The sequence below is a fragment of the Halichoeres trimaculatus genome, unplaced genomic scaffold (assembly GCF_033239565.1).
Source record: "Halichoeres trimaculatus isolate MK-OKI-2021-1 unplaced genomic scaffold, fHalTri1.1 fHalTri1_scaffold_5, whole genome shotgun sequence".
Classification (NCBI taxonomy): domain Eukaryota; kingdom Metazoa; phylum Chordata; class Actinopteri; order Labriformes; family Labridae; genus Halichoeres; species Halichoeres trimaculatus.
The window spans coordinates 27073176-27098927 of NW_027437183.1; the positions used below are offsets into that span (position 1 = coordinate 27073176).

Sequence of the window (25752 nt, forward strand, 5' to 3'; positions counted from 1 at the left end):
CTCTCTTTCTCTTCCCTCCTCTCTCTTTCTCTTACAGGCTTTTCACCCCCATATGTAAGCTCTCTTTCTTATATGCTGCACTTTTTTTTTGCTTTGGAGCATCTGTCTCGCCTCCTGGAACCTCTATCTTTGTCAAAGTAGCTGAGAGGGGTTGAGGGATTTGGGATGAACTTTTCTTTTTCGGCTTCGTATTTGCTTCTCGAAACTCTGCAGAGATTTCAGCCTAAATCAGCTGAATCTACGGTATGTAGATTCTCAAACAAGACAAGATGTGTTTTAATCCCTTAAAAATGGTTTGCTTTTAGCTTTGCGTAATATAAGTTAAAGAAGTATTATTTAAAGGCTGTTTCCGTTCATCTTGAGATCTCGGTGCAACTTTCTTCACACCTAATGTTTAGTTTTTGTCTGAGGTCTTTGATGACCAAGTTACAGTGTTTTAATTTGACACTGGGTACAACAACAACAACAAAAACACAATCCATGACTAACTGTTTTATAACTTTTTGACTTGCTGTTATGATTTGATGTCCAAACCTGAAGTTGGGGAGTTGGGAAATCCAAACTTGGGGTTGTTTGACATCAAACTTGTTTGGTGTATGCCAAAACTTGAAGTTGAAACATGACTTTAGGGTGTCTTCAAAACCTGACATTGAGATGACGTCTTGGTAAGGGGAGGAGGATCAATTTAGCATAGCATTGCAATATTTTGCGTGATGATACTATATTGATTCAGGTCACAGCAGATATGCAGCCATCCAATTTTTGCTGGATGCCGGAGCTCTGACGTGTCAATTCACCACCAGATTGTGCGGGACAGGAAGTTGTGCATGAAAACCTCTCAAAAACACCTACTGGCTTTCAAAATAAAATAAACCATATCAAAACCAGATGGTATATAACTTGAATATTGAGCAAATCAGCAGGTTTGAGATTTTACAGCTCAACATAAACAAGAAGAGGCTTATCAGTGGAGGGGGAAGCTTGTATCTGCAACATTTTGACCAGTTCTTGATTATGATGATGTTCTAGGCATGTTGGCTTCAGCCAAATGTTTGTAGTCTTTGAATGTTGTTTACCATTTTACTTTGAGGTTTTTTAGTGGTTGGAGTCACCTCACTCATCACTGTGGGCTCTTTGCCATTTGTGTCTTGCCTTCTCTATAAGCTTGCAGGTCCACTCACTGGCTGTCTCTGATTAACAAGGCTCTTCTTGGTTTGGTTCCTCTAAAACAGGGATCTCCAACTCCTATGCTGGAGGGCCGAGAGGCTGCAGGTTTTCTTTCCAACCAAAAACTCCACCAGCTGATTTCACTGATAAGTCCCTGCCCTCTACTTGAAGGTAATATAATCAGTGAAATCAGCTGGTGGAGTTTTTGGTTGGAAAGAAAACCTGCAGCCTCTTGGCCCTCCAGGGTAAGAGTTGGAGAACCCTGCCCTAAACTTATGTATGCTTCTCAAAAGATCTGAAAGCCTTTATGCCTTGCACTCCCAGGAGAACTTTTGACTGCTTGTTCCTTGTGCCAGGACTGAAATGGGGAAAAAAAATGTTCTGCTGTGCTGCCCCTTCTGTATGGGACGTATGGATAGGTACCTTTCACATTTGAAACGATACGGTACTGATACCCAGTACCTGGCATCGGTATGGGTACTCAACGGCACCAATTTTCTGTACTTTTTTGTGTTTATGTGGTAAAAAATATCACTTTAATAATAAAATCTCAAATTGTCTTAATTTAGCAAATTAATTCTTCAGTATATAACCTTGCAATGCTATGTTCATGTGCATCATAGAAAATTACCTACTCTTCCACCCCCTCACAGTCACAAGGATGCATTTAGGTACCTAAACATGGTACCTTTCGATCTTACGTGAATCTGTACCTGGTACTTTTGACAGAATTCAGTCGGTGCCAAGCACCAAATTTGGTACCCATCCCTAATGGAATGATCTCTAGACTGATCTTAACCTGTCCGAACTCATCTCTCTTAGAGCCTTCTGTTCCATCCTAAATGGCAAACGAGAAGCTATGAACCAGTGTCTGTGTTTTTGAACTTGTGTTTTGACTTCCAGCACTTTATCTGTAATTTATTTTTAATTTATTCTTAAAGTGTTGTTTTAATTGTTCTTCTACCTATTTATTTATCATGACATGTGAGGCTGACCTCCTGGCTAGGTCATCTTTGTAAAAGAGTTGAAGGTCTCAGTGGGTTTTATCTAGTTAAATAAAGGTTAAATGGGAACTCCTCGGTCTTGCGACTCCAGCGGGTGTCCTGTAAGCTGCTGGACTGAACATGCAGATGGTGTGACCTGACATCCGCAGTCAACAGGCAACAGAGGTGGAGCCACCACAAAGAGATAGCAGTTACAGAGGATGGCAAATGTAATGTTGAGTTACATCCACCGAAAACCAGCCAACGCTCTCTATTTGTGTTTATCGAGTTGGACTAGACAACCATCATTTGCTAGTAACATGCAATGTTTACTCTAGGATTTATTCAAAGAGTTGGTCAGTCTTTGCTTTCCTTTAATTGAAATAGACTGACTCAAGTGAACAGATTGAGGTTATTGTTGTAAAATAAGGCACATATTGATCCAGCTCTCCTTTGGAAACATGGGTTCCTGTTCAGAAGTGATAAACAGCAAAATATCAGAATTTATCGTATTGCATACTATCGCAATAATAACAGAACGGGACTCAAGTATTGTGATAAAATCATATGGCGGGGCAACTGATTCCCGGCTGAGTCAAGGCTGCCATCAGTAACCTGACTTCAAGGTGATTTTAATATTAATCTTATTGGTTTGACTTCAACACATGACACTGGGTGGACACCAAAACATGGAGATAGTTTGTCTTCAAACTTTGTTTTGATGTCATAGCCTCCGAGCCGTAAACTGGGACAAGTTCAGAGTCTAACATTGGGATGATTTAGAAACCTGGCCATAGAGTGGCGTCATTTACTGGTGTTGGGGCAAAATCATAATGAGGCAGGTTTGACTCAGACCTGAAGTGTGGTTTAGATGACATCACCTGACTCAAGCTCCACATCATGACCTGACAATGAGGTGATACTTTAAAAAGTACCACAGTGGTTTTTCTTGCAAACAAAGAGACAGCCATGCCTAAAAGTCTCAGCAGTAGAGGTGGTCGCCTCTCAGTTGAAAGGTTGGCAGTTCACTCCTACCTCACAAGTTCACATATTAAAGTTTCCTTTAGCAAGACATTGCTCAATAGCCAGTGGTGTATGAATGGGCATGAATGGGATTGGCCAATACTGATGAGCACTTTACATATCGTCCCCTGACATCTGTGTTGTAACATGTGTGTTTGACTGGATAAATGCATGTTGTGTTAAAGCACTTTTACGCTAGAAAAGAGCTATACAAGTATAGTCCATTTACCATTTACTGTCTCCTATGTTAATGCTGGAGGAGTCTCCTGGGAAAGACTTAAAGCAGCAGTAATTTTAATTAGGGGGAATTGATGTGTTGCCATTGCTCTTTGAGCCAGCGACAGCAGAAGTCTTCATGCAGTTTAGAATAAATCCATCAAATGGCACAGAATACCTTTCTAACACATTCCTCACAAATAGCATTGTTACAGGCTCCCTGCTGCTTCCTGGTCCAGGGATCCTTGGGCCAAGCGACACTTTACAGGAGTGTAGTGAGCAGACTGAGGGATATAAAGAGCAACACATACATTTAACTTTTCTATTAAAGTGTGAAACAGGGGATTTATAGAAAAGGACAGGCGGATTTATCCTTTCCGTGCTTGTAAATGCTGAGCATGCAATTACCCCTATAATAGAGGCGTTGTGTCCAAATTGGAGCCATTAAAGTGATTTAACAGTGCATGGATTGGCCCTGGCATTTGCGAGGATGTGTACACATGGGGTGTAGTGGAATGGGTGTTTAATCACGCTGTTTTAGAGCCCAGTTACAGCAGAGCGGTCTGTGTAGAACAGTGACATGACACATTGTACACTTTTCTTATCAGGGTTTAGGTTTTGGACCTGACTTCACCCTCAGCTTCGCTCTTTGGTTTTTAGATTTGAAATGTTTGCTCGATCCATTGATTGACCTCATAATTGTTACTGATGCTACAAACATCAGTACATCTGCTCTGTGATGTCAGGTTTTCAAAAAAGTGTGCACTGTTGAACATTATTTTATTTTCCTGGGGGTGTTAGCTTTTATTTGATTAGACAGCTAAGGATCAGGAGGAGAGAGTGGAGGCAGGGATATGCTGGGACCATGTCAGGTCGTCGATGACGTTCACCCACAGAAACTTGGCGATGTGGCTGATGACGAGGAGAGGAGTGTGGATGTGCTCTTTCCTCCTAGGTACCTTTGTTTTTTGACTTCCTGGTCCATGTTTCTAAAGTTGGGTTTTTCTACCATGTTTCAGCTCCTCTCTGTAATCCAGATCCTTACAGTCCTGGATGGCCTACCACTGTTGTGTTGTCTGCAGTCTTTATTGTGTGGTTTGTATCCCACCTTGCTCAGCAGTCGTGGGTCATCAAGTTGAAGGGCAGTGGGCCCAGCACGCAGCTCTGTGGGGACTAGAAAAGAACAAGTTCTGGTTCTTCCTTTATTCACTTGTTGGTGTGTGTATTGTATTCCCAGTATCACTGAATCATTGTTTTAATACTATACATTTCTACAGCTCATAAAAGAGACCAAGAGATGATACAGACTTTCTCAATGCACATTTATTACATATAACTACTTAAGTGAACCTCTGCATAGAACCATGCTGCCAACTAGGGCTGCAACGAATGATTATTTTTAATGTCGACTAATCTATTGGTTATTTTTTTGATAAGTCATTTAATCACGAGGATTTTGTGTTTCAACCTAATTTGGCCTTTAAAATGTGCAGACCTTTGAAATTCAACCTATGTGTTACACTTTCACTGCATTTACCCAGAGTTAGGTTCTCACCTCTGATTGGTCAGCCCTGTGTCATGTTTGTTTGTTTGTCTTTATTTCATTCATGATGACATAAAAATATAAGTACCATACAAAAAACAAAAACAAAATATATCTGAAAATGAATGAAGTAGGTAACAGGAAAATGAAGTTGTTATTCGCAGTGTTGGTCGGCACGACCGCTTATTAGTGACTTTGGGCTTGTTTTCTAATGTTAAGTTGCTTATTGGGGCTTTGCTTTGCTCTCTGTATGATCCCGCCAGACTCTCTCTCAGCTCTCCTTGACAATGCGTTTAGTTTTGTTTCTCTACATGCGCCACTTCCACTTCCCTCATGCACACTCTACCCCTCCTCCTCCCCGCTGAGTGTTACCGGTGCAGTGTGAGCTTGAGAGTGAGAGCTCCATCGGATAAACGTCCTCTCTTTTAAAAAGTTAGGGGAGTTTTGACACTAGTTTGTGACTCAGATCTTAAAAAACTGACAGAGATCGAAGGAGACTCTCTAAATCACATTATCAGGCTGCCCAAACTGGAGATGTAGAGCCTTCATCAGCGCTCTGCACTGTCGGGGCACAGAGATTTTTCCTCATTAATATTCCTCATGTATGAACTTAGTGATCTTTTCCCATAAAAGTATCTGTTAACGTGGAGCCTCATGCAGTGAACTGAAGTTACAGATGAGCATTGCCCCTGGTATTTGATTTCACCATATGACAACAACAATAAAACAATAATATGATGTGTCGACTATTAGAAATTACGTTGATTAATTTTTTATGGTCTTTCATGGGGCCTTTTGGAGCAAACTTTACTTCTTTGCTTCTATTTTTCTAGTTTATCCAACACTCTCAGGATTCGCAAGTTCAAGATTATTTGACATGAATTTCTGGTGAAAACAGACAAGTATCACAGGATGCACATTAGAGAAAGTTAGTGTTGTCATAGGTTGTGTATTTAGGTACCTCTAAATTGCCAAGACAACTCCACAGTGGAGAGGACAGGAAATGGTCAAAGTGACTTTGAAGTCCCACTTCTACCATCCTGAGGGGTTAGCTTTACAAGTTGTGGTACTGCATTCCTGGGAATATCGGTGCTCTTACTGTACTGATATGTAGTCATGTTTTACTTAAATGTCAGCAGCTTGTTTTCTTCCGTCCAAATGTTTAAGTAGAAATTCTAAGTTCGTAAGTCTTGTCTAAGTTCAACACTGTTAAAGCATGAGGGAAATGATGAGTTTAAGCTACAAAACCACAAAAACCCAATACTTTGCAGTCAAGAACTCATGACTTGATCACCATTTTTAAGGGACTTCCTGTTTACCTTAGTCTGCCTCATTACATTACACATTTCAGCTTTTACTCCTTATTCAGTGATCACAAATATTTTCTTAAACTAAAAGTTTGAGGTTAAAAAATACTTGCATTTTGATTTTGTGTGTGTGATGGTCAGATACATGCTCGCTTCAACTTATTAACCTAATGATGTGGGGAACTTCAATTTCAGATGACACTGTATTCATGTAGAGGTGTAGTGTATTTGTTTCTCATGTCCCCATTAGCAGCACCAGGAAGTTAATGCAAATCAAAGTTGTAAACTTCCTGCTCTGCATCACATCAAGGTAAACCACAAATGATCCTCTGTTTGATAGAGCGCTTTTCCATTTTCCTGTTTTCTATTCCCCCCTCTCCTTTTCTTCACTGCCGCTGGATGGCATTTAATGCATCTTCTTCACCCTCAAAGACACCTCCAGGAAGAAAGGCATCTTCAGAATAAAAAGGGCCCGGCATTTTCAATATTTTTTATTCTTACTGATAGGCTTTGAAATGCAGGGAACCCTTTCACCCTCTCCTCCACTGCTTCTTCATTCTTACCCCTGTGTTTTCTACCTCCCCTCTCCTCCTCCGCCACCTCCTTTTTGCCCCGGTCTGTGCTCTGGGAGCTGAAGTGGAGCCCCTGTACAGGCGTGGCGTCCTGGGGAGAGCTAGTAAAGCATTTATTACGGGCTTTGCAGTTCTGTATTATACTGGCAAGCACAGAGCCACTCATGCTTGGCCTTTAACTTCCCTCTGAAGTTCAGCCATACATGAAAAGAGGGGGCTCTGGGCCGCTAATGTATTCCTGGTTTAATATTGTATCAAGAAAAAGTGTGGGATGGGGTAAAGATGTGGGGAAAAAAAGGAAAGAGAGGGGAGGAAATTGTGTTTAAAAATGTAAATGGAATCCTTGAGAGGGTTTTTCCATGCCTCTTCACTGGTAGTTTGCTGATTAAATATCACGTGGCGACAGTGGCAATGCCCAGCGGAGCTTTTGAACCCTGGATCTGTGAAGAATCCTTTTGGAGGCTTTGTGCGTGGGCTGTCTACCATAACTTCCTCTCAAGTAACAATACAGGGACGAGCAGACAGGAAGCGAGACCACTTTCTCACCGCTGCATCCATTCACTCGCCGACTACCCGATATTAACTTTGCCTGGCTCGCAGTGTAAGTGGAAAATCTCTGGGTCTATAAAAGAGGCAAAGAGCGAGGCGAATTAGTCCAACTCTCCATATTTAATTTTTTTTGCTCCCTTGAAAGGTCTCCCCCCTTTTTTCATCACTCCCCTTAAATCGCATCCTCATTGGCGGGTCGTACTTTTTTAGGTCAGGGTTTTTTTTGGTGTTGGGGGACATTTCTGTGGTATTTTATTGGTGTGTTCAGCATATGGCGGGGGACAATGGGCAGGACATCGGGCACACCCTAATTTGGGATTTCTCTCTTCTCTTCCGCCTCTCCTCTCTGTTGGGTGTGTTTGTCCGTTGTGTGTGTCCTGGTCGAAGGAGAGACCCTCCTCCACAGAGCTTGCAAGAGGAACCAAGTGGAAACAGTGCTTCAGATCCTGGCGCTTCCTGGCACGGACGTCAACGTTAAAGGTAGGACTTTCTCGCTTTTCCTTTTTTCTGTAACCTCACTTCTGTCTCACTGTTTGCTCTCTGTTTCGAAGAGCGATTAACATCGGAGGAAAAAAAAATAACAGAGAAGAAATAGGAGTGTGTGTGCGTCATCATTGATGTTAACCTTTAGCTAAAATGTAAAGGGTGTGTCTAAAAAGAGTGGGGAGGTTTGGAGGTGCAGATTTATGGCTTTATTGTGACTTCGCTAAGTGTATTCATGCCTTTTGATATTTCAGAGCGACTTTCTTTTGTTCCTTTAGGTCAAATATAATGAGTCCCCATGCTTTAATGGAAGTGTGTTGCCGTTTCAAAAGGTTTCTCCGATTTCGTAATCGTCCTTTAATAGCCGCTTAAATTAACTTCCGTCTTGGTAGGGGGACTGATGCAAAGGTGATGTCCGAAACGTGATGAGCCCGAATTTTAGCAAAAATTACAGAATTCCCGCTGTCACCTTGCACTTGTTTTTCACACCCAGGCCCGGGTTAACAGGGGAAGAACATTTCTGTTGGGACTTCTTTCTTTTTAAACAAACTAAAGCTATGATAAAATGTTCTCGTAACGATTCATGGTTTGATAATTGTTTTGTTCATACAGCTTTAATGTTGAGAAAGACTTTTAAGACATGGCAATATATCTAAGAAAAACAGATTCTGCAACATGACCATGGACAGGAGGAGCTGACATACATAGTGCCACATGTTATGTCGCTGTAAACCATCCAACAGCAACAAATCATCACTGATTCAGACTTAGCCGGCTTAGCTAAGTCCACTTTTCTGAGGGAAATCAGGACAAATCAGTCTTTAAAATACTTTTAAACTTCATGTTAAGTATGAAGCTGTGAGCAAGGTTGCTTCACATTCCATCAACATCAGAAATTTAAGCGTCTAATTAAAATAAACACTGTCATTTGAGACTTTAACACTTCACTCTTCTGCCAGTTAGCCGCTGCTAGCTTGTTTGCAAGCGGAGTTGTTAGCTTTTATAAGTCACCAACATCTTAGCCTCAACCGATTTATTTTGCAAGCTAACTGTGTTACAAGTTTCTTCAAATCTTTCGTTGGGTATTATATCGCATTTGCAAATTGTTATACTTAAAAAAAACAGGCTCTGCAAAAAAAAAAAAAGAAAAACTTTAACAGTGTTTTCAAAATGTTTGATACTAGGGTAAATTTTTGCAACTTTTCTTACTCTAGGTTACTAATGTATTCTTGTTCTTGAGCTTTGTATGAGTTGTTTTCTCTTTTTTTCACCACAAAGATTACGCAGGATGGACGCCTTTGCATGAAGCATGCAACTACGGCAGCACGGCCTGTGTGGAGGCTTTGCTACGTCACCGCCCTGCCCCTCTTCTCAACAGCCAGGTGGGTGGAGTCAGTCCGCTGCTTGACGCCCTGCTGAACCAGCACATGGACATCGCGAGACTGCTGCTAGAACACGCAGGTGAGATAACTTACCAAGTTGATTACTACCAACACACATTTTAAAAAATGAACACATTTGTTTCTCTATTCTGTATCCGTAAGGTTAGACAAAACTCTACATTGGTAGAAAAAGGAAGAGATGGCGCCTTGTGCTCACAATTGAGTCCAGGCAAAGCTTTACAATCAGAAAAGAAATAAAGAAATTTAATTTAGTATATTTCCTGCTTGGCTCTTTCCTTATCATCTGATAGCACTTCAAAAAAACCTGCAGCTGATGTTGCCTTTTGGATCTTTAATTTTTCAGTAGCATCAATCATGCAGGTTCAATTAAAATTGCTGCTTCAATCAATGCTACGTGTTTATTTGTCCTAATTAGATTGGATATACACAACTGATTTCAGATGTGTTTCTGTAATCCATCTTCCTCGAAACGATTCATTAAACCAAATGGCTGCTGCCACATTGATGGAATCATATAATGTTAAAATAAAACACCTTTAACTTGTCTGGCCGCTCGGCTGCCAAGAGAGCTAATCTGTAGAATTAGCCATTTAGCTAATGATTTACCACAGCGGTGGGCTGCGTGTCACTGCTGCTGCAGCCAAGACAAGCTTTCAGTTTAATGTAGCTGAGCTTACTGACAGATTGAATGCTGCTTTTGACCTTATTAGCAAGGCCGGTTTTTGTTTTAACCAGCCCCCTGATAGAGTGAGAGACCTGTTGATGTGGGACATTAAAGGGCCAGTACACCAACTTCTTGCACCTAGTGTGGTTTATTGAATACACTCTTTGTTTCTCTCCAAGCTGTGGAGGAGCTTGAAATGCTAAAAAGCTACTCCAGTGGTGTTTAACTGAGGATCCAATTAAAGATGCCATGTGCATTATGGGAAATGTAGGATGTGTAGTTTTTAGGGGTTTAAACCATACATAAGACCAAGATCAAAGTTATTAAAGTTATCTCAAGTGCCTTAAGTCTCACACATACAGAGCACCAGACATTAACAAAACTGGTGGTGAGGCCCCAGACGCACAGCTAATGAGATCATCTTTACCATCTGTCCTTTGCCCCTGATGCTCGTCTGTGTAACGTTCATAAGATCCTGCTCCTCAGCTTCTGCCTAAATGCATTACAGCATCACCTCCTGAAATGTCTGTTAATGTCTTTTTGACAAGATGAGAGGAGTCAGGAACCACCGCTTGCGAAATTCGCACGCTGGTTTTTTTGGTGTTGTTGTGGAAATGTGTCACAACACGACTGGTTTGTGCGTCTGCATGTTTGCATGCCACATACAGTCTGAGCTCAGGAGAGTTGAAGTGAGCGTGACGGGTGTCAGAGCTCGGGAGAGGGTGGCGTCAATGGGTGTGTGGCAGCAGGTGGCAGAGAGAGTGTGAGTGAGTGTGTGTGTGTGTGTGTGTGTGTGTGTTAAGGGGGGGGGTAGGAGGAGTGGATGGGGGAGTTTGCCTGCGTTGAACAAGTCTCCCATGTAACATACCTCTGCCTCCGCTCACTCCTTGGTTTGACTAATTATAGTTAATTTGATTCGACTTTTCCCATTAACACATGTACATATTCTGTCCTCAAAAAATAAATTAGACTGGGATTGTTTGGTCCCGGAGAGGAAACAAGAGAGCACTCCCTTTTTTTTCTCTCTCTTCCTTCCTCTGAAACAGGAGGGAGAGCAAATTAAAAGAGGTCAGAAGAAGAAGCAGCTATCTGTATCTGTAAATTAGAAGAGAAACTGTGTGTGAGTGTGTGTGTGTAAGTGTGTGTGTGTGTAGCAGACGTCTGGCCTGCTGTCTAGGCCAGGTCTCCTCGCTGGGGCCTCTCAGAACAACAGGAATGAGAACACTCTGCTTTTTAAACACCTGCAGGCTTCTACATTACACTTCTTTTCTCACTGGCTCTCTCCTGACTGTTTGCGATTTCCTCACACCTTGATGGCGGCTTGTCTAAAGGCTACAGCAGGGAGCTGGTGAGGAGGTGGTCCTCCTGACTCCAGGCCACACCATCTCTCCCTGGTCTCCGTCGGGTTGCCATGGACACCATCGATAGTCCCTGCTCTTTTTCTTCCCGTCTTTCAGATGTCAAAGTCCAGGCTGTTAGATGTGGAAAGTTTTAGCTTTGGGGCTACATCATGCTTAGTTACCGTAACCGTCTCAGTGTTGTTGTTTGTTCCAGTTTCGACTCTAAACTTAAGCAGGACTTTTGTGCTTGTGGCTGCATTTCCAGCGCCCATACATCAGACTCCTTTTTAAATTTTGTGTGCCGTCCCATGATAGCAAAACAGGCTAGTGGGCCAGATGCTCTCCCCCCCTCCTCCTTTTTATTTATTTTATTCCTGCATTTTGTTCTTCCAACACCTCCTGAAACTATTTTTTTTTCGGTGAAGCGTTCACCCCGCTGTCCTAGTTGTTTCACACAGCCAGGCTGAACCTTGCTGCCAAGGTTTGTGTAGGCCAGAGAGGGCAACACTGACACTGGCACGCCAACAAAGCCTTTATTTAGGAGTGATCTCACCCCTTTGTAAGCCTGTCTGCTCCAAGGCCTGGGCCCTGTGTGTGTCTGTGTGCATTTTCAAGGGGTGAATTGTAAAAGGGGGGAGGACGGATAGATGGATCCCACCCCCTCTACTGCTTACCCCCTCTACCTCAGTCCCTGAAGGCTTATGGAGCTGGCAAGGAAAGGATGCCATGGCTGAGGGCAAGGCTGACTCTGCTCCTCCTCATCTGCTCCTCCTCCTATCGCCCAAGGCCGCCCCACATGACCCTGCGTAGAGCAGTGTGTGTGTGTTTGGCTTGTTTTTGAGTTAAGTGTCCTTGGCTATACATTTTGGTGTAAGCACAAGCATGCACTAGTGTTTTTCTCAATCATAAATGCACGGCTGAGTGTTTGCTGGGTTGCAATTAAGAATCTGTTTGCTGACGCTCGCTGTGCCCCTTCCTCAGCTGGTAGCAGATCTGTGCAGGGTGGCCGGGGCAGCCGGTACCCCTGATTGGAATGGAAAATGACCCGGAGCAGTTAGCAGTGCAGTACAGAGCTGGCACACATGCACACACACTCACTCAGTAACACACACACACATACACATGCATGGGGAGGAGGCGTGTCTGTGAGAAAAAGAGGGTGGAGAGATAAAGAAAAGAGCCTTTAAGCTGTCACTGCTCGGCCCTGTGAGCGTAATCACTGATGGCGTCCTCTCAATACAGCCCACCGTGTTAGTAAGCACAGCCAGTCCACCTCGGCTTGTAAACACACACACACACACATACACAAGGACTCATTTAGACGCTTGAAGGGTAGGAGTATAGGAGCAGAAAGAATTGGTCAGGTATGTGTTGAAGTGTTTTCCTTGTTTCTCTAATTGTTTGGCTTGAGACAAGTTCAAAAGAGGTCAGACAGGTTGCCACATGACTGCATCTATAATTTCTCCTCTGATTTGTCTGCATCTCTTTCTCTCTCTCTCTCTCAAACACACACACACACACAGACACATACATACATAAACACAAGCATGGTTAATGCACAGCGCTCCCTGCCATGGTCCCTGCAGATCTTAATGCGAACAAGTGTTTGTGGAGCAGAAAGATGTCATTTGCTCAGTGGCACAGGAAACACACGGTCCCCTCGGACCTGCTGCAGTCAGTCATGGTTTGTCTCTGTCTGTTTGTCTATCTCTGTCATAGATACACACACACACACTCACAGGTAGCACTGCAGACACACTTGGGCCTCTTCACTGTCAACACGGTAAAGAAAGTTCATTCTGCTCAGCTCTTATTTCCCTGTGGGTCCTGAACTGGCAGAGCGCTCGTACTATTAGAGGTGAGGCTGTGTTTGGAGCCCTCGGCTTCACTCGGGTGTGTTGATGTTTCAGCTTTCTGCAGGCTGTATTTCAAGGACTTCCCTCGCTGGGAATTTTTCACTAGATTCACTAGTCTTCTTTCTCCTCCCTTCCTGCCTGTCTCTCGCTATCCAGCCCCCCCAAAAAAACCTTTCTTTTCTGTATTTTGGGGTGGCTGCCAGGATTAAGTCTGGAGCTCTATCCAAGCGTCTCCCTGGTTATTCCTCATCCTGCTCCAGGAGGAGAAAGAGGGAGAGACCCCTGTTTCACATAACCCAGAGAGGATGTTGCCAAAGGTTTCTTGCAGGCTACTTAAGCCCAGAACTGCCTTTCAAAATGTACAAACACACTCTCATCTTGCTCTTTTTCTACCTTTTTTAAAGCAAGGAGGCTGCATGGAGCTCATTTTCCTTTAAAAGAAAAGGAAAAAGTCTAAGAACAGAAACTATCTTTTTATTTACTCGTCTTCTCTCAGCTACTTTAATTGTGTTTGTTTATGTCTCAGTACTTGGTCGTATTTGAGAGTTTTTTAAGTGTTTAGGATCCGCTTATTTGCCAAGTTTCAAGGTTTAGTTCTTGTTGCCTGTTTGGTTTTTCAAAAAGAAAGCATTTGGTCACAGGCCAGAGTTTTGTGTGTGTTTGTGTGGCATTTGTTGGCCATTGAGATTGTTTTCTGTTTCTCAAGCTCTGAACTAAAGTCATTTCATACTTCACCTCAAAAATCTGAGAGGGTCTTTTCCTGAATAAAACCATTCAACAGTAACTTGAGAGGAAATAAACTACATTAAAAAATGGAAGGACGGATTTTGTAAACTAGGATAATTAAGAAAAGAGTCAGGAGTGGGTGCTGAAAGGTGCTCCAACGTTGAGAATTGGGTGTAAATAAAGAAATGAAATCATTTCAACAAGATGCCAAACGTGTGAGTGTGGGTGGAGTGCTGCACTTTTAAAGAGTTAGTGTGGAAGCTGTTTATTCATTTATTTACTCCAATTTAACAAACTAATGTAAAAACTTATGTTGGTCTTTTGTACGTTCACCTTAACTCATAGAGGACACACAGGTAAAAACAAAACAAAACAGAGGACTGCTGAATACAAGAGTTGATTTATCCAGGTTACAAGAAAACTATTTTAAACATGTCTTGGATTGAAGGAAAATTTTGATAAACTTAGTTAAAGTGTGCTTTTTATCCCTCACCAGCAGCAGGTCTACATTTGTGTTTTAACACCAAATGAATGGATGAAACAAGCTAGCTAGGGGTAAGAGAAAATATTAAACATCAGTGTTTTTTCTTTGGTTATATCAAATTCAGGATTCTTTGTCATAAAAATCTATTTTATTTTTCAAATTCAAATTCTTAATTTCAGTCTTTGTTTATAAATTTTGGAAAAAGTTACCACTTTTCTCCAGCAGATGGTGAAATGTTTCTCTCTGGCTGTGTTTCAATTACACTTGTTTGCAAAATAAAAGCAATATTTTTGAAGTTTCAATGAAGAACAATTTCACCTTGCCGGCGTTTCCATTACAACTAGAATTGCGCACAACTTGAGTAAAGTAAAGTGTAACGTAAGGCCAGACGCTGCACTGATGATGATGCCGATTCTTGAACACGAGTGTTTTTATTCACTGCTCAAACTTTCGCCGCCGATCACACCAACTCAAAACAGGTAGAGAAAAAAACACTAAATGAAGATCATCATCTCCAGCTCACATACTCTCACTCATGCACACACACACACCTCCTGATGCCTTCACAAGTGCCAATCAAAAACACAAACATCTGCACTGAACATGTAAATAAGAGCAGAGCTGTTAAAATATGAACGCTGGAGTCTGTGTGGTAGTGGACACGTACGAGGAGGTGAGGGAGGAGCGTTGTTATGACAACATATGGAAAAGGTGTTTCCATTGCAATTTTGCAACAAAGTTCAGTATCAGAATGTCTGAAAAACCACCTCATGAGAGCATAAAAACTTTTTATCAAAATTTGAGAGGTTTTTCGAAAATGTGGCGTTTCCATTACCATTTGTTTAATTGCGATTTTTAGTTTTTGCGTAAACCGAGGTGTAATGGAAATGCAGCTTCTGATGCACATGATGTGCATTTTATAGGAAAGTATGGCTCCTGATATAGTCTGTAGACATCATCATCATCATTTAACTTTTTACATGGTCTGGTGTTGAAAAAGCAAACTAAAAATTGCAAAAATTGTAAATATTGAAGAATCACAATTTAAATTGAATCGGCGCCCCAAAATCGTAATAGAATGAATCACGACAATAGCGTATCGCCCAAGCACTAATGCATAATATGTTTCTAATAATAGCTTAACTGAAGTAAGCCAGCATCATTGTTGTTATTTCTTGTCAGAGAGCTCATCCTGAGTGCTGACTTTCTTTGATGTAGCTGACATTGTTTGCCTCAAACTAGCCGTCAGTTTCTTTAAGCAAGGAGAACAGAATATCACTGAAACCACAACTTCTTCCCAAACCTAACAGGGTAGTGACAGTGCCTTAACCTTAAAAAACAGTGACAGTTTCTTAGTAAAACCGTATTCTTCATAGACTCTGGGCACCGTAGTTAGTTTTGAGGGTTAGAAAGACCAAAAGTTCAGTTACGCCTTTTGAGATGTAGAGTTTGAGGCATGTAGAGCTCTCTAGGGTGAAGGTCTGAAAAGATGAATAGACAGAGCTACTTTTGGAGACTTTTGGTCAGTGCTAAGTCACAAAACTTATATTAAAAAAAAAAATGGGCACCTTGTAGCTCTTGCTAGAAGGTGCCCAGGCTCAGGCCTCGGCCCCTAATTATAACTGTGTACCGTGCTCTGAGCTGAAAAAGAGAAAAAACATGATGATATAAACAACTTATTTAATTTCATAGATGACCCCTTCAACACAAACTTAATGATGCTTTTTCTACAGTTTCACGGTTTAATTAAGCAGACGCTTTTGTCCGAAGCGACGTACAACAAAAGCAAGTATTTAGACAAAGTGCTATAAGTTGTTTGGCTGTTTAAGAACATTTAGTAATTAGTAGGGCTGGGCGATTATGGTAAAAATAAGAATCCAGATTATTTTAAGTGATATTGAAATCACAATTAATATACACAATTATTCATTTATTCAAAAACTTCAGTACTGATTTAAACACAACTTTAAAGAACCAGCAAGTGGCACATACAGTATTATTGATACACATAAGTCACACACACTTGCTGTGGCTGCACATGGAACACAGAAGAGCTATGAAGCACAGGAACTTGCATACATCTACACTGTGTGGCATATTAATTGTTTTTCTTCGATTATATTGTTTTTATGATTATCAGATGGCAAAAATGAAATCACAATTAAAATCCGATGAATTGTCCAGCCCTAGTAATTAGTGCTGAAAATTCACTAAGAGCTGGATCTTAGACCGTCTGACTCGTTCTACCCCAGAGGACAAAGAGGAGAAGGGTCAGATTAAGTGTCTAAGTGTTCCCTGAACAGATGAGTTTTCAGACATCTCTTAAAAGCAGAAAGGGACTCTGTAGATCGTATAGAGTTAGGTAATTCATTCCTCCATTTGGAAATAACAGAGGAGAAGAGTCTGGCTAGTGATTTGGAGCCGTGCTGGGCAAGGAGCACCAGGCGTCTTTCACAAGCAGAGCGTAGAGGGCGAGTAGTAGTGTAGACCTGGATGAGGGACCCCAGGTAGAAAGGAGCCATTCTTGACAATTGTATTGTAAGCCAGAAGAAGAGCTTTGAAGTTGATTCAGAATTTAATCAGGAGCCTGAAAATAATTTGTGAGGTAAATAGAACATTTGTAACTCAGGGAACTTTCAGCCCAAATTGACCGCCCTTATGTTGAATATCCTCAGTCTTCTGCTTTCGTAGATTGAGTTTTGGTTTCTGTTCAGTTTTCTGTGTGGACATTTCAGTGTGCGTCATTTCTTAATACTTCAAGTCACTAAATGTGTTTTAGTGCGTGCTAATGGCACCAAGAGAAGCTGTTAATTTGCTGATGATTCTGTTCATGACATACTATTAGAGCTAACAACTGAAGGCAGTGATTAGCCTTTTTCTGATTCAAAGGAGCTGTTAAGTGTTGATTTGAGGCTCCACTCTGATTATTGAAGATGCTCATGGACCTCCTCTGATCAGCGCGCACAAAATCAGTCCATCTGATGTCGAGACGGCTGGTGTCTCCTGAAATATGTGATCCGTGCTATGTAACCTGTGCTTTACGTAACCTGTTTGTCAACCTGGTAACATCTGTGACGGAGCCTCTTACACAGTGACAAACAAAAGGCATGGACTAGAGATGCTGCAGTGAACTTGTGAGTGTTCTGTTGCTGATACCAAGTCAAAAAAGTTAGACAGTCAAATTTAAAAAACAGCTTCTGATTGGTCAGTAAGCTCAACACAAGGCACAATAGTGTGCGTTTTGTTATGGATTCAGTCTTTATAATGAAGCACTCGTACCTGAGCTCTTGAAAAGAGATGACAAGTTCTCGGCTTCATGTAAAAAAAAAAAAAACCTGTCCAGGAGTCAGAATTTTTAGAGACAGTAAAGAAGCAGGTCTGTTTAAAAATCACTGCAGGCTAATGGGGATGTACAATTTGAATATTGAAGTAGTTAATCAGGTGAGGCACATAACAGTCGCAGGACAGTTGGTCAAATTTTCAGAAAGTTGCTGAGATCAACCAAAACTGCAGGAAAACTGATGTGGGAGTGTGTTTCAATCTGTGTTTAATTTGCTGAATTGCAACATTTGGGAAGGATTGGTAAGTGATCTGCTGAGAATAACAAGAAACAACAGTGTGATGCTAACAGAGGGTGTAACAACAGTCAAAGCAAGCAGGATTATGTATTAAGAGTCAGAAATGGTGTTTAAGTTCCTCTAGCATCGCTGGCAGCCTTTGTCCAGTAGAAGCTCCACAGGCTTTCCCATCCATGAGTTCATACTCTGAATATTAGGGAGGAAAAGGGGGAAAATGTGCGTTCAGACTCTGTTGCTAAAGCTGTGAGGTATTTTATCACGTTCACATGTCAAGCTGATGGTTCTTTTTCCTGCATCCGATGCCTCTCTGCAGGCTGCTTTGGTGCTCCGCTCGGTCGGCCTTGTTGTTTTTGCTGTGGTTTTTCTAGTTGCTAGCTAGCAGCTCCCTATGGACGTGTGATGCCGTGCCCCTGGCTGCAGTTCACACACACTCACCCTGCCTCTCTTATTCAGAGAGAGAAAGAGAGAGGCAGAGAGAGGATGTTTACCATGCTGTGGAGCTGCCTGCTTCCCAGCTTGTCTGCCTCAGCCCCAGCCTCAGACCAGAGAGACGGGGAGAGGGGGAGACATGGGGGGAGGGAGCGCCGCATCTTTCTTTCCTTCCCTCCCTCCCTCCCTCCCTCTTTTTACGCCAGTTTTTCCCCTCCTCCCCTTTTTCTTGCTTTTATATTTCTTGTCTTCGCCTGCCCTCTAAAGGCCAAAGGGCTTTGCGCTCTGTGTGTACATGTGTGTGGTTGTATGTGTGTGTGTGTGTGTGTGTGTGTGTGTGTGTGTGCAGCAGCAGTGAGTCAGACTGTATCGGGCTGGTTCATCAGGCAGTGGCTTGTGCTCGGCATGTGCTGCAGCTTCAGAGCTGAGGTCTTAGCAGGGTGTTTTCACGTTCATGTACACACACACACACACACACACACACACACACACACACACACACACACACACACACACACACACACACACACACACACACACACACACACACACACACACACACACAAAGGACTGTGTAATTACCCTGTGCTCTCTTGTAATCCCCCAGGTGTTGTATTTATCTCCACTGCAGCATATCTGACACCCAGTGCCAGTACCTGGATTCACTTCAGTCGTTGTCCCTGCACCAGAATTGTTCCCCAGCGCCTGTTCTCATAACTGAGTGTGTGTGCGTGTGTTGATGCCATTTTCATGTCTACTGCTAGAAAATATGTAACCTGGCACTGACCAGCACCCTTGATGTCTTAAGTAGTGAGAGCAGTCGAGCTGTGTGTTAGGACCTGGTTGTGTGTCTCCTATCCTGGATGGACTCAAAGAAGAAAACCGATTCACTGCGAAGGTCGTACGATTGCAAACAGAAAGGACAATAAATGTATAATCTTGGAAATGCAAGAGCCACGAGCTGATACTTAGCATAAATAAAAACAGGGAAAGTCAGGCAGATAAATATGCAAATGTGACAAACTGCAGGTAAGCTTTCAGGCAGAAATCTGGAATCAAACACAGCCCTGTACAGGCAGTCGCACAAGCTTTCAGACAAGCCAAGCCCAGGGCCAGCTGCAGGGGCCCTCTTCTCCCCACACCAGTGTCATCACTGTGGTTGGAGCCTGTCTGTCAAAAGAGTTTGACACTGTGACGTTAGGGGAGTGCTGAAGACTGAGGCTCCTCGTTTTTCTGCTGCTGCTGCTGCTGCTGATGTGCATGTGAGCAGAGCTGAGGCAAAGACGTGACAGAGAGGATGCTCCAGGAAGACGTGAAGGGGACTAAAAGCACGGTGGAGGATTGTGGTTGTTTTTTATTTTGATGGGGGTAATGCTTCAGTGGAAGACTTGACTTCTTCAGTGGGTCACCCTGCTTTTTAAAAACAGGGAGAGGCAGCTGGAAATCTTGTTTTTAGCATCACTGCTGCTTTCTCTGGTGAACCCTTGCATCTGTTACTTTTTTTGCACAACTTTGCTGCTATGATGAGTCATAGCAGATAAGTGAGAAAGGATTTATGAATTTTGTCCAAGAAAAACTCAAAATCACAAGTCAAACAGTCTTTGGACAGCTGTGTAATACTTGATGTTTTTAAGTTTTAATGATACATTTTCTACAGTTCCACAGTTTAATTTAGCAGACACTTTTGTCCGAAGCGACATACAACACAAGCAAGAATTCAGACAAAGAGAAAACCTAGTTAGTGGAACAGACAGAATGCTATACATTACTTGGCTGTTCAACACTCATTCAGTAATTAGTGCTGAAAATTTACCAAGAGCTGGGTCTTAGACCTTCTGACTCATTCTACCCCTGAGGACAAAGAGGAGAAGGGTCAGATTAAGTGACTAAGTGTTCCCTGAACAGATAAGTCTTAAGATGTGTCTTAAAAGTAGAAAGGGACTCTGTGGATCGTGTAGAGTTAAGTAATTCATTCCACCATTTGGACACAACAGAGGAGAAGAGTCTGGCTAGTGATTTGGAGCCACACTGGGCTGGGAGCACCAGGCGTCTTTAACAAGCAGAGCATAGTGGGTGAGAAGGAGTGTTAACCTGGATGAGGGACCCCAGGTAGGAAGGAGCCGTTCTTGACGATGTTTTGTAAGCCAGAAGAAGAGCTTTGAATTTGATTCATTTTAGTTTGTTTTTCTCAGGAACCTGAAAATAATTTAAGATGATTTGTTACTGCAATGGATAATTCCAAAGTAAAAGACAATGATCGAAGACCGATGGCTTGTTCACTCTTAGCGTGCCTGCAGCTTCTCCATAGTCCTCTGCCCTTTCCTCTCTGTATCCTCTAACATGTGAAAATGCCCCTGCTTTGAGCCTGTTTCAATCACTTTTCATCAAAGAAGTATACTTCATACTTTTTCATCAAAAGTGAGAGTGGGAGAAGTAAACCTTGTCCTCCCTCTTTCCTTGAAAACACTCCACATCGTGCTTGGGCCCCCGTCCAAGGCCCACAGGCCCCTCACAGAGCTCAGCCCAAGGCTGGACCTCTCAAAGGAAGACACAGAAAAGGACACATTATGAAGAAGCCTCGATCTTCTAAATGTATCCCATTTTCTTTTGAGCCCATTTAAAAGGACTCGAATGGATCCATTTTCCAGCAAACATGACATGGCTTGGTTCTGTGTTGATGTGGGGTGCTGAGGCCTTTACAAAAAATTACATTATGGTACACCCAAACCTTTCTGTAGTGACGAGTTTCACACATTAGTGCCACTACATCTGGATGAGCGCAGCGGTGAAGACTGCTCGTTATAGAAACCTGCTGTGAACACCCTCACTCACTCACGCTCTCACTGCCTCACTCCTCTGGCTTTCTCTTGTGGCCACTTTGATCAAATCTGCACTCTTACGTCCTTGACTGCTGCCCCCGATGCCTGACCCCTGCATTTGAAATTTCCCCGCTTATGTAAAAGTTTATGTAGATTAATGCCACAATTTATGCAGATTCCGTTTTTGCCACTCAGGCTTGAAGCACTAAAAGGTAGACGAGCGCTGACCTTCGCCGCTAACGGCTACGTGAGCCCTCACCGATTATCCCATAACTGCTGCACACTGAGTTAGTTCTTTGGAAGAGATGAGGAGCAATTTAAGGATTCCTAATGTGCCTTTTTTGACTCCTCTTTTAACTGCATCACTTAAAATAGAGCTGTCTTTTTGTCATTAGAGCATTTTCGAGGCTCTGTAACGATGGTTTGTGTCACAATTCATACACATGATTGTCCCCCTTTAAAGAAACAATGCATCCAGCAACCTCACAGACTCTGTCAAACCGAAAACAACCTCCAGCAGAGGTATCAAGCAGCCGTGTGTGTGTCACGCTGAACCTCAGCAGAGCTGTAAACTCGCAAGTGGCAGCAGCATCGCAGAGGTTGAACAGTCAAGTACCATCAAGTGCAGTTTGCCATAGAAATAGGTCTATCTGAAAGCAAACAAAAGGCTCACACTTGACTCGACCCGCTCCGTGTAGGCTAAGTGCGTACGAGCCTGTCTGACACTGGAAAATGGCTTTCAGTCTGAGCAGACAAAGCAGAGGAGTAGAGAGCATTCGACGGTAAATGTCACTGTTATAACTTTCCCGGGAAGAAGAAAAGGTGTTGCATTCAGCTGTGACTGTCATGTAGGGAAACAGGACTGAAAGGGAAGAGTCAGGGTAATTGCAGAAGTTCTGAATGTATAGATTCGTAGGTGTATTATTTCTATTTGAGTGATGTGACTCACCCCTATCTTTCTCTTCAGTGCTGTTAACGGCCTTCATGGGAGTAAAAGCTTCTAGTAATTGTAGCCACAGATTAATAAATTAACGTGTTTTTGCTGCTATAAATCATCCTCAATAACTCGTTTTTTTTACCTTTGTGAAGAACTTTTCACCGGGAAGTTTTCCCATGTCAGAGCGTAGCTGATGACAGCAGTGAGCTAGCTCATACAAAATGCTGACATAAAAACAGAACCTCCTTAAGGTAGTCGAGTCTCTCCTCTTTTTACACTAACATAATGTGACCCACCAGCCATACAGCTGAGACAACATGTCAGCTGAAGTCAGTGCTACAGTGAGCTAAGAAGTCTGACTGGCACTGAGGCCCAGCGGGTAAACAGCTGTTCACTTCTTTGTGTGTGTGTTGTTGGTGCACACTGAGCAGTATCCTGTAAATGTGTGCACTATTTATATCTGTTGCTGTGCCCTGCCACTGACCCGTGCAGCATCTATTCTGCATTATTAGGTAATGATGCAGCAACACACTGTGGGCTGGCTGCATGTCAGCGTGTCATTAAGTCATCACTGCTGCTGTCAGCACTCCACTCATTCACCTTTTACAGAGTGAGAAAAATTAAATATTTAAAATCTGGTCAAAGCCTGACTCCAAATCTTTGAGTGGATATCACCAAATATTTCATCAGCAAATACTCTGAGCAAATTCACCCACTCTCAGAACAAGAGGGTGAGAGCAAAAGAAAAACTACTGCTGTAAATCTAGGAAGCAACTGGTACAGGAAATAGGGTCAAACAGGATTAGTTTTAGACTAAAGTTTCAATTAAGGTTTTGGTAAGGTCTGGAAATTTCATTACACTTAGGTAATAATTAGACAAAGTTTTTTCTTATTTCTTTGAAATTAGCTCATAGCTTCTTTAAAATAAGGTCCAAATTTATTGTCGCAAGTGGCATTGGTAGGTTACTGTTTTTCTAGTTTCTTTGGAATTTACTCCAAATTGCAAGGTAAGAAGGTGACGATTAGCAAATAATTTATTTAAAATTAAAACACAACCCACCACAAAATGTTTCTAGAAGTATCCCAATGTTCTGCTATTTCCAGAGAAGCAGGTGATAAATAGCTGCTTAGTTCTTGAAAACAGAAGTTAGGTTCATTATTTCCTCTGATAATTACCTTTGAAATGTTTAGTGAATAATTCAATTTCCCAATAAGCAGTTGATAGTTCGCTATTTGTTATTTCATTTCACCAAGTTTCTTCAGTACCCAGTTTGTTGATATGGATAATTGAGATCACATGCAAAATGATATACCTTTATGATTAGGCCTATAATGTTTTACACGATACAACTGAAGGCTTCAGATGTGATATTCACCAAGAGTAGGGTTGTAAATTTGCCTTACCTGATTGTGATAGACACTGTGAGTACAGGGGCACTGCAAAACAGAATCTTGCCAGAAGTTATGTGCTAATTTTCACCAAATTCTCATGAAATTTCGGGGTTAATTTCAAAGAAATAAGAAAAAATGTTGTCTAATTATTACATAAGTGCGATTATATTTAGGGATGGGTACCTTTCACATTTGAAACGATACGGTACCAATACCCGGTACCTGGCAATCGGTACTGGTACTCATCGGTACCAATTTTCGGTACTTTTTTGTGTTTATGTGGTAAAAAATATCAATTTCTTTAAATAATAAAATATATATTTTTTTCAACTTTACATATTTATTCTTCAATATATAACCTTGTAATGCTGTGTTCATGTCCAGCTAGGAAAATTACCTACTCATCCACTCCCTCACAGTCACAAGAATGCATTTAGGTACCTAAACATGGTATCTTTTGATTCTACGTGAACTGGTACCCGGTACTCTTGACAGAATTCGGTCAATACCTATAAAAGTACCTAATTCGGTACCCATCCCTAATGATATTTGCGTACCTCTAAAGTAAAGTGTTACCAAGATTTTCAGTTTTGCAGCAGTGCGTGTGAAGGCTATGACATGCACTTTTTTCTCAAGCACTCAAAGCTGAATACATGATACACTCCCATCCTAGTGCTTTCATTAAGTCACTCTGAGGCCCTCTTGAAAACAGTCTTTGTGCAGTTCTGGTGAAGAATTCACGAAAACTTGAGTCCTATTTTTATTTGATCGTACATTTTAAAAAAAAAAATGGAAGACAGCTCTAAAACAGAAATATTGGTGGTCACATTTTGTTGCAGTTTGCATAGATTCCTGCGTTCAGTCACTTCAAACAGGCTGTGTGGTCTGATCATGTGTACCTCTGCCCCTTTCAGGCTCAGTTCTTCTGCAGCAGACTGACAGAGACGGACGGACCGCTCTGGATGTGGTCTCCACATCAAGGCAAAGAGAGGAGCTCCTCCACAGCGCGCAGGTCGGCGACTCCTCCCTGAGACACGACGAACCCGAGGTCTTGAACCTGCCCCTCCTGGAGGCTGGGTCCTCTCTGCTGGTCCACCTCATTTTCTCCTACCAGCAAGAGAGGGGCCTGCCGGGCCAAGCACAGCTCAGCGACAAACCTCACGGTGTGGGCTACAGGCTGGGCAGAGCCCTGAAGGAACACTCCCTTCAAAGAGTCACGTCAGGGTGGAGCGACCAGCGGGCAGTGAGGCTGGCGGAGGATGTAGAGACGCTGTTGGAGCTGTGCAGAGGGCGTTACCTGGGGCAGGTGTCGAGAGCAGTGAGAGAGTGCAAAGGAGAAAACACACAGTTCCTGATGGCGTTACTCGAGGAGCTAAAGTCACGGGGAGAAGCGCTGCTGGCTGACCTGTGACATGTTGGTCAACTTACTGAAAACGGCTTGAATGTGCAACATTCACAATGTGATCGCATGGCTTTAAAATGTCACAAGCAATAATCAAAAGAATGTGGCCTTAATCAGAGGTTAGAAAAGCATGTGTTTTGTAAGTTAACTGTTTGTTTTGGTTTAGAAAGCGATAAAACTTTAAGCATGGTGTGAATATTTATTTTGTTACCTTGTTTTGGTTTCAGATGTTTTATATTTCATGGAGAAACTTCTATTTGTTTCATTTTGAGTTTGTTTTGTATTTTGGTACACTAACATTTCTGTAGAACTACCTCAAGTTCTAGTTCTGTTTTTCTACAGTGACAAAACTAAATGTTTGGATGTTTTATCCACTTCTTTAGTTCAAAATAAATGAAGATTTATGACTGTTTAACTCACTTGTTATAAGTAACGCAGTAAAGCAGTGAAAGTGTCCTCACAGAAGTCCTCCTGTATTTGAGGTCCTCATGTGGTTTCAGGTCTCAGCCACACAGACAGCAGTGAGGGATGAGCCACATCCTGGAGCAGATTATGGGCCCCACACACACACACACACACACACACACACACACACCAAAGAGATATGATCCTGAAGTGTGAACCACCAGTTTAATTCCCTTGTTAGCTAAGAAATGAGACTACTTTGAAATAATCCACACACTCTGAAGATGATAAAAAATATTTAATCTCATGTTTCTTTTTTTTAAGATTTTCTTTCAAAATAAGCAACAAACATCAGATGCATTTTGTTTCTCAGGTTTTTTTTGTTTTTTTTTAACCCCTCCTGGCCGACACGTCTCAGCTCTTTATTCCTGTCCTGAGATGTCATAGGTCAGGACTGGGCACATGAAGATGATG

General features: G+C 42.2%; 1 protein-coding gene across 4 annotated transcripts in view; it reads left to right on the forward strand.

The window, feature by feature from the left end:
* Nucleotides 1–25555, forward strand: part of slf1 (SMC5-SMC6 complex localization factor 1) — a 39428-nt gene extending 13873 nt beyond the window's left edge. For all 4 annotated transcript variants that reach the window (XM_074670743.1, XM_074670744.1, XM_074670742.1 and 1 more), the window contains exons 16-18: nucleotides 7748–7840; nucleotides 9122–9304; nucleotides 24386–25555. In XM_074670743.1, the coding sequence (XP_074526844.1) occupies nucleotides 7748–7840; nucleotides 9122–9304; nucleotides 24386–24882 (773 nt within the window). In that variant the 3' untranslated portion in view covers nucleotides 24883–25555. The remainder of the gene's footprint in view (nucleotides 1–7747; nucleotides 7841–9121; nucleotides 9305–24385) is intronic.
* Nucleotides 25556–25752: the final 197 nt, after the last annotated feature.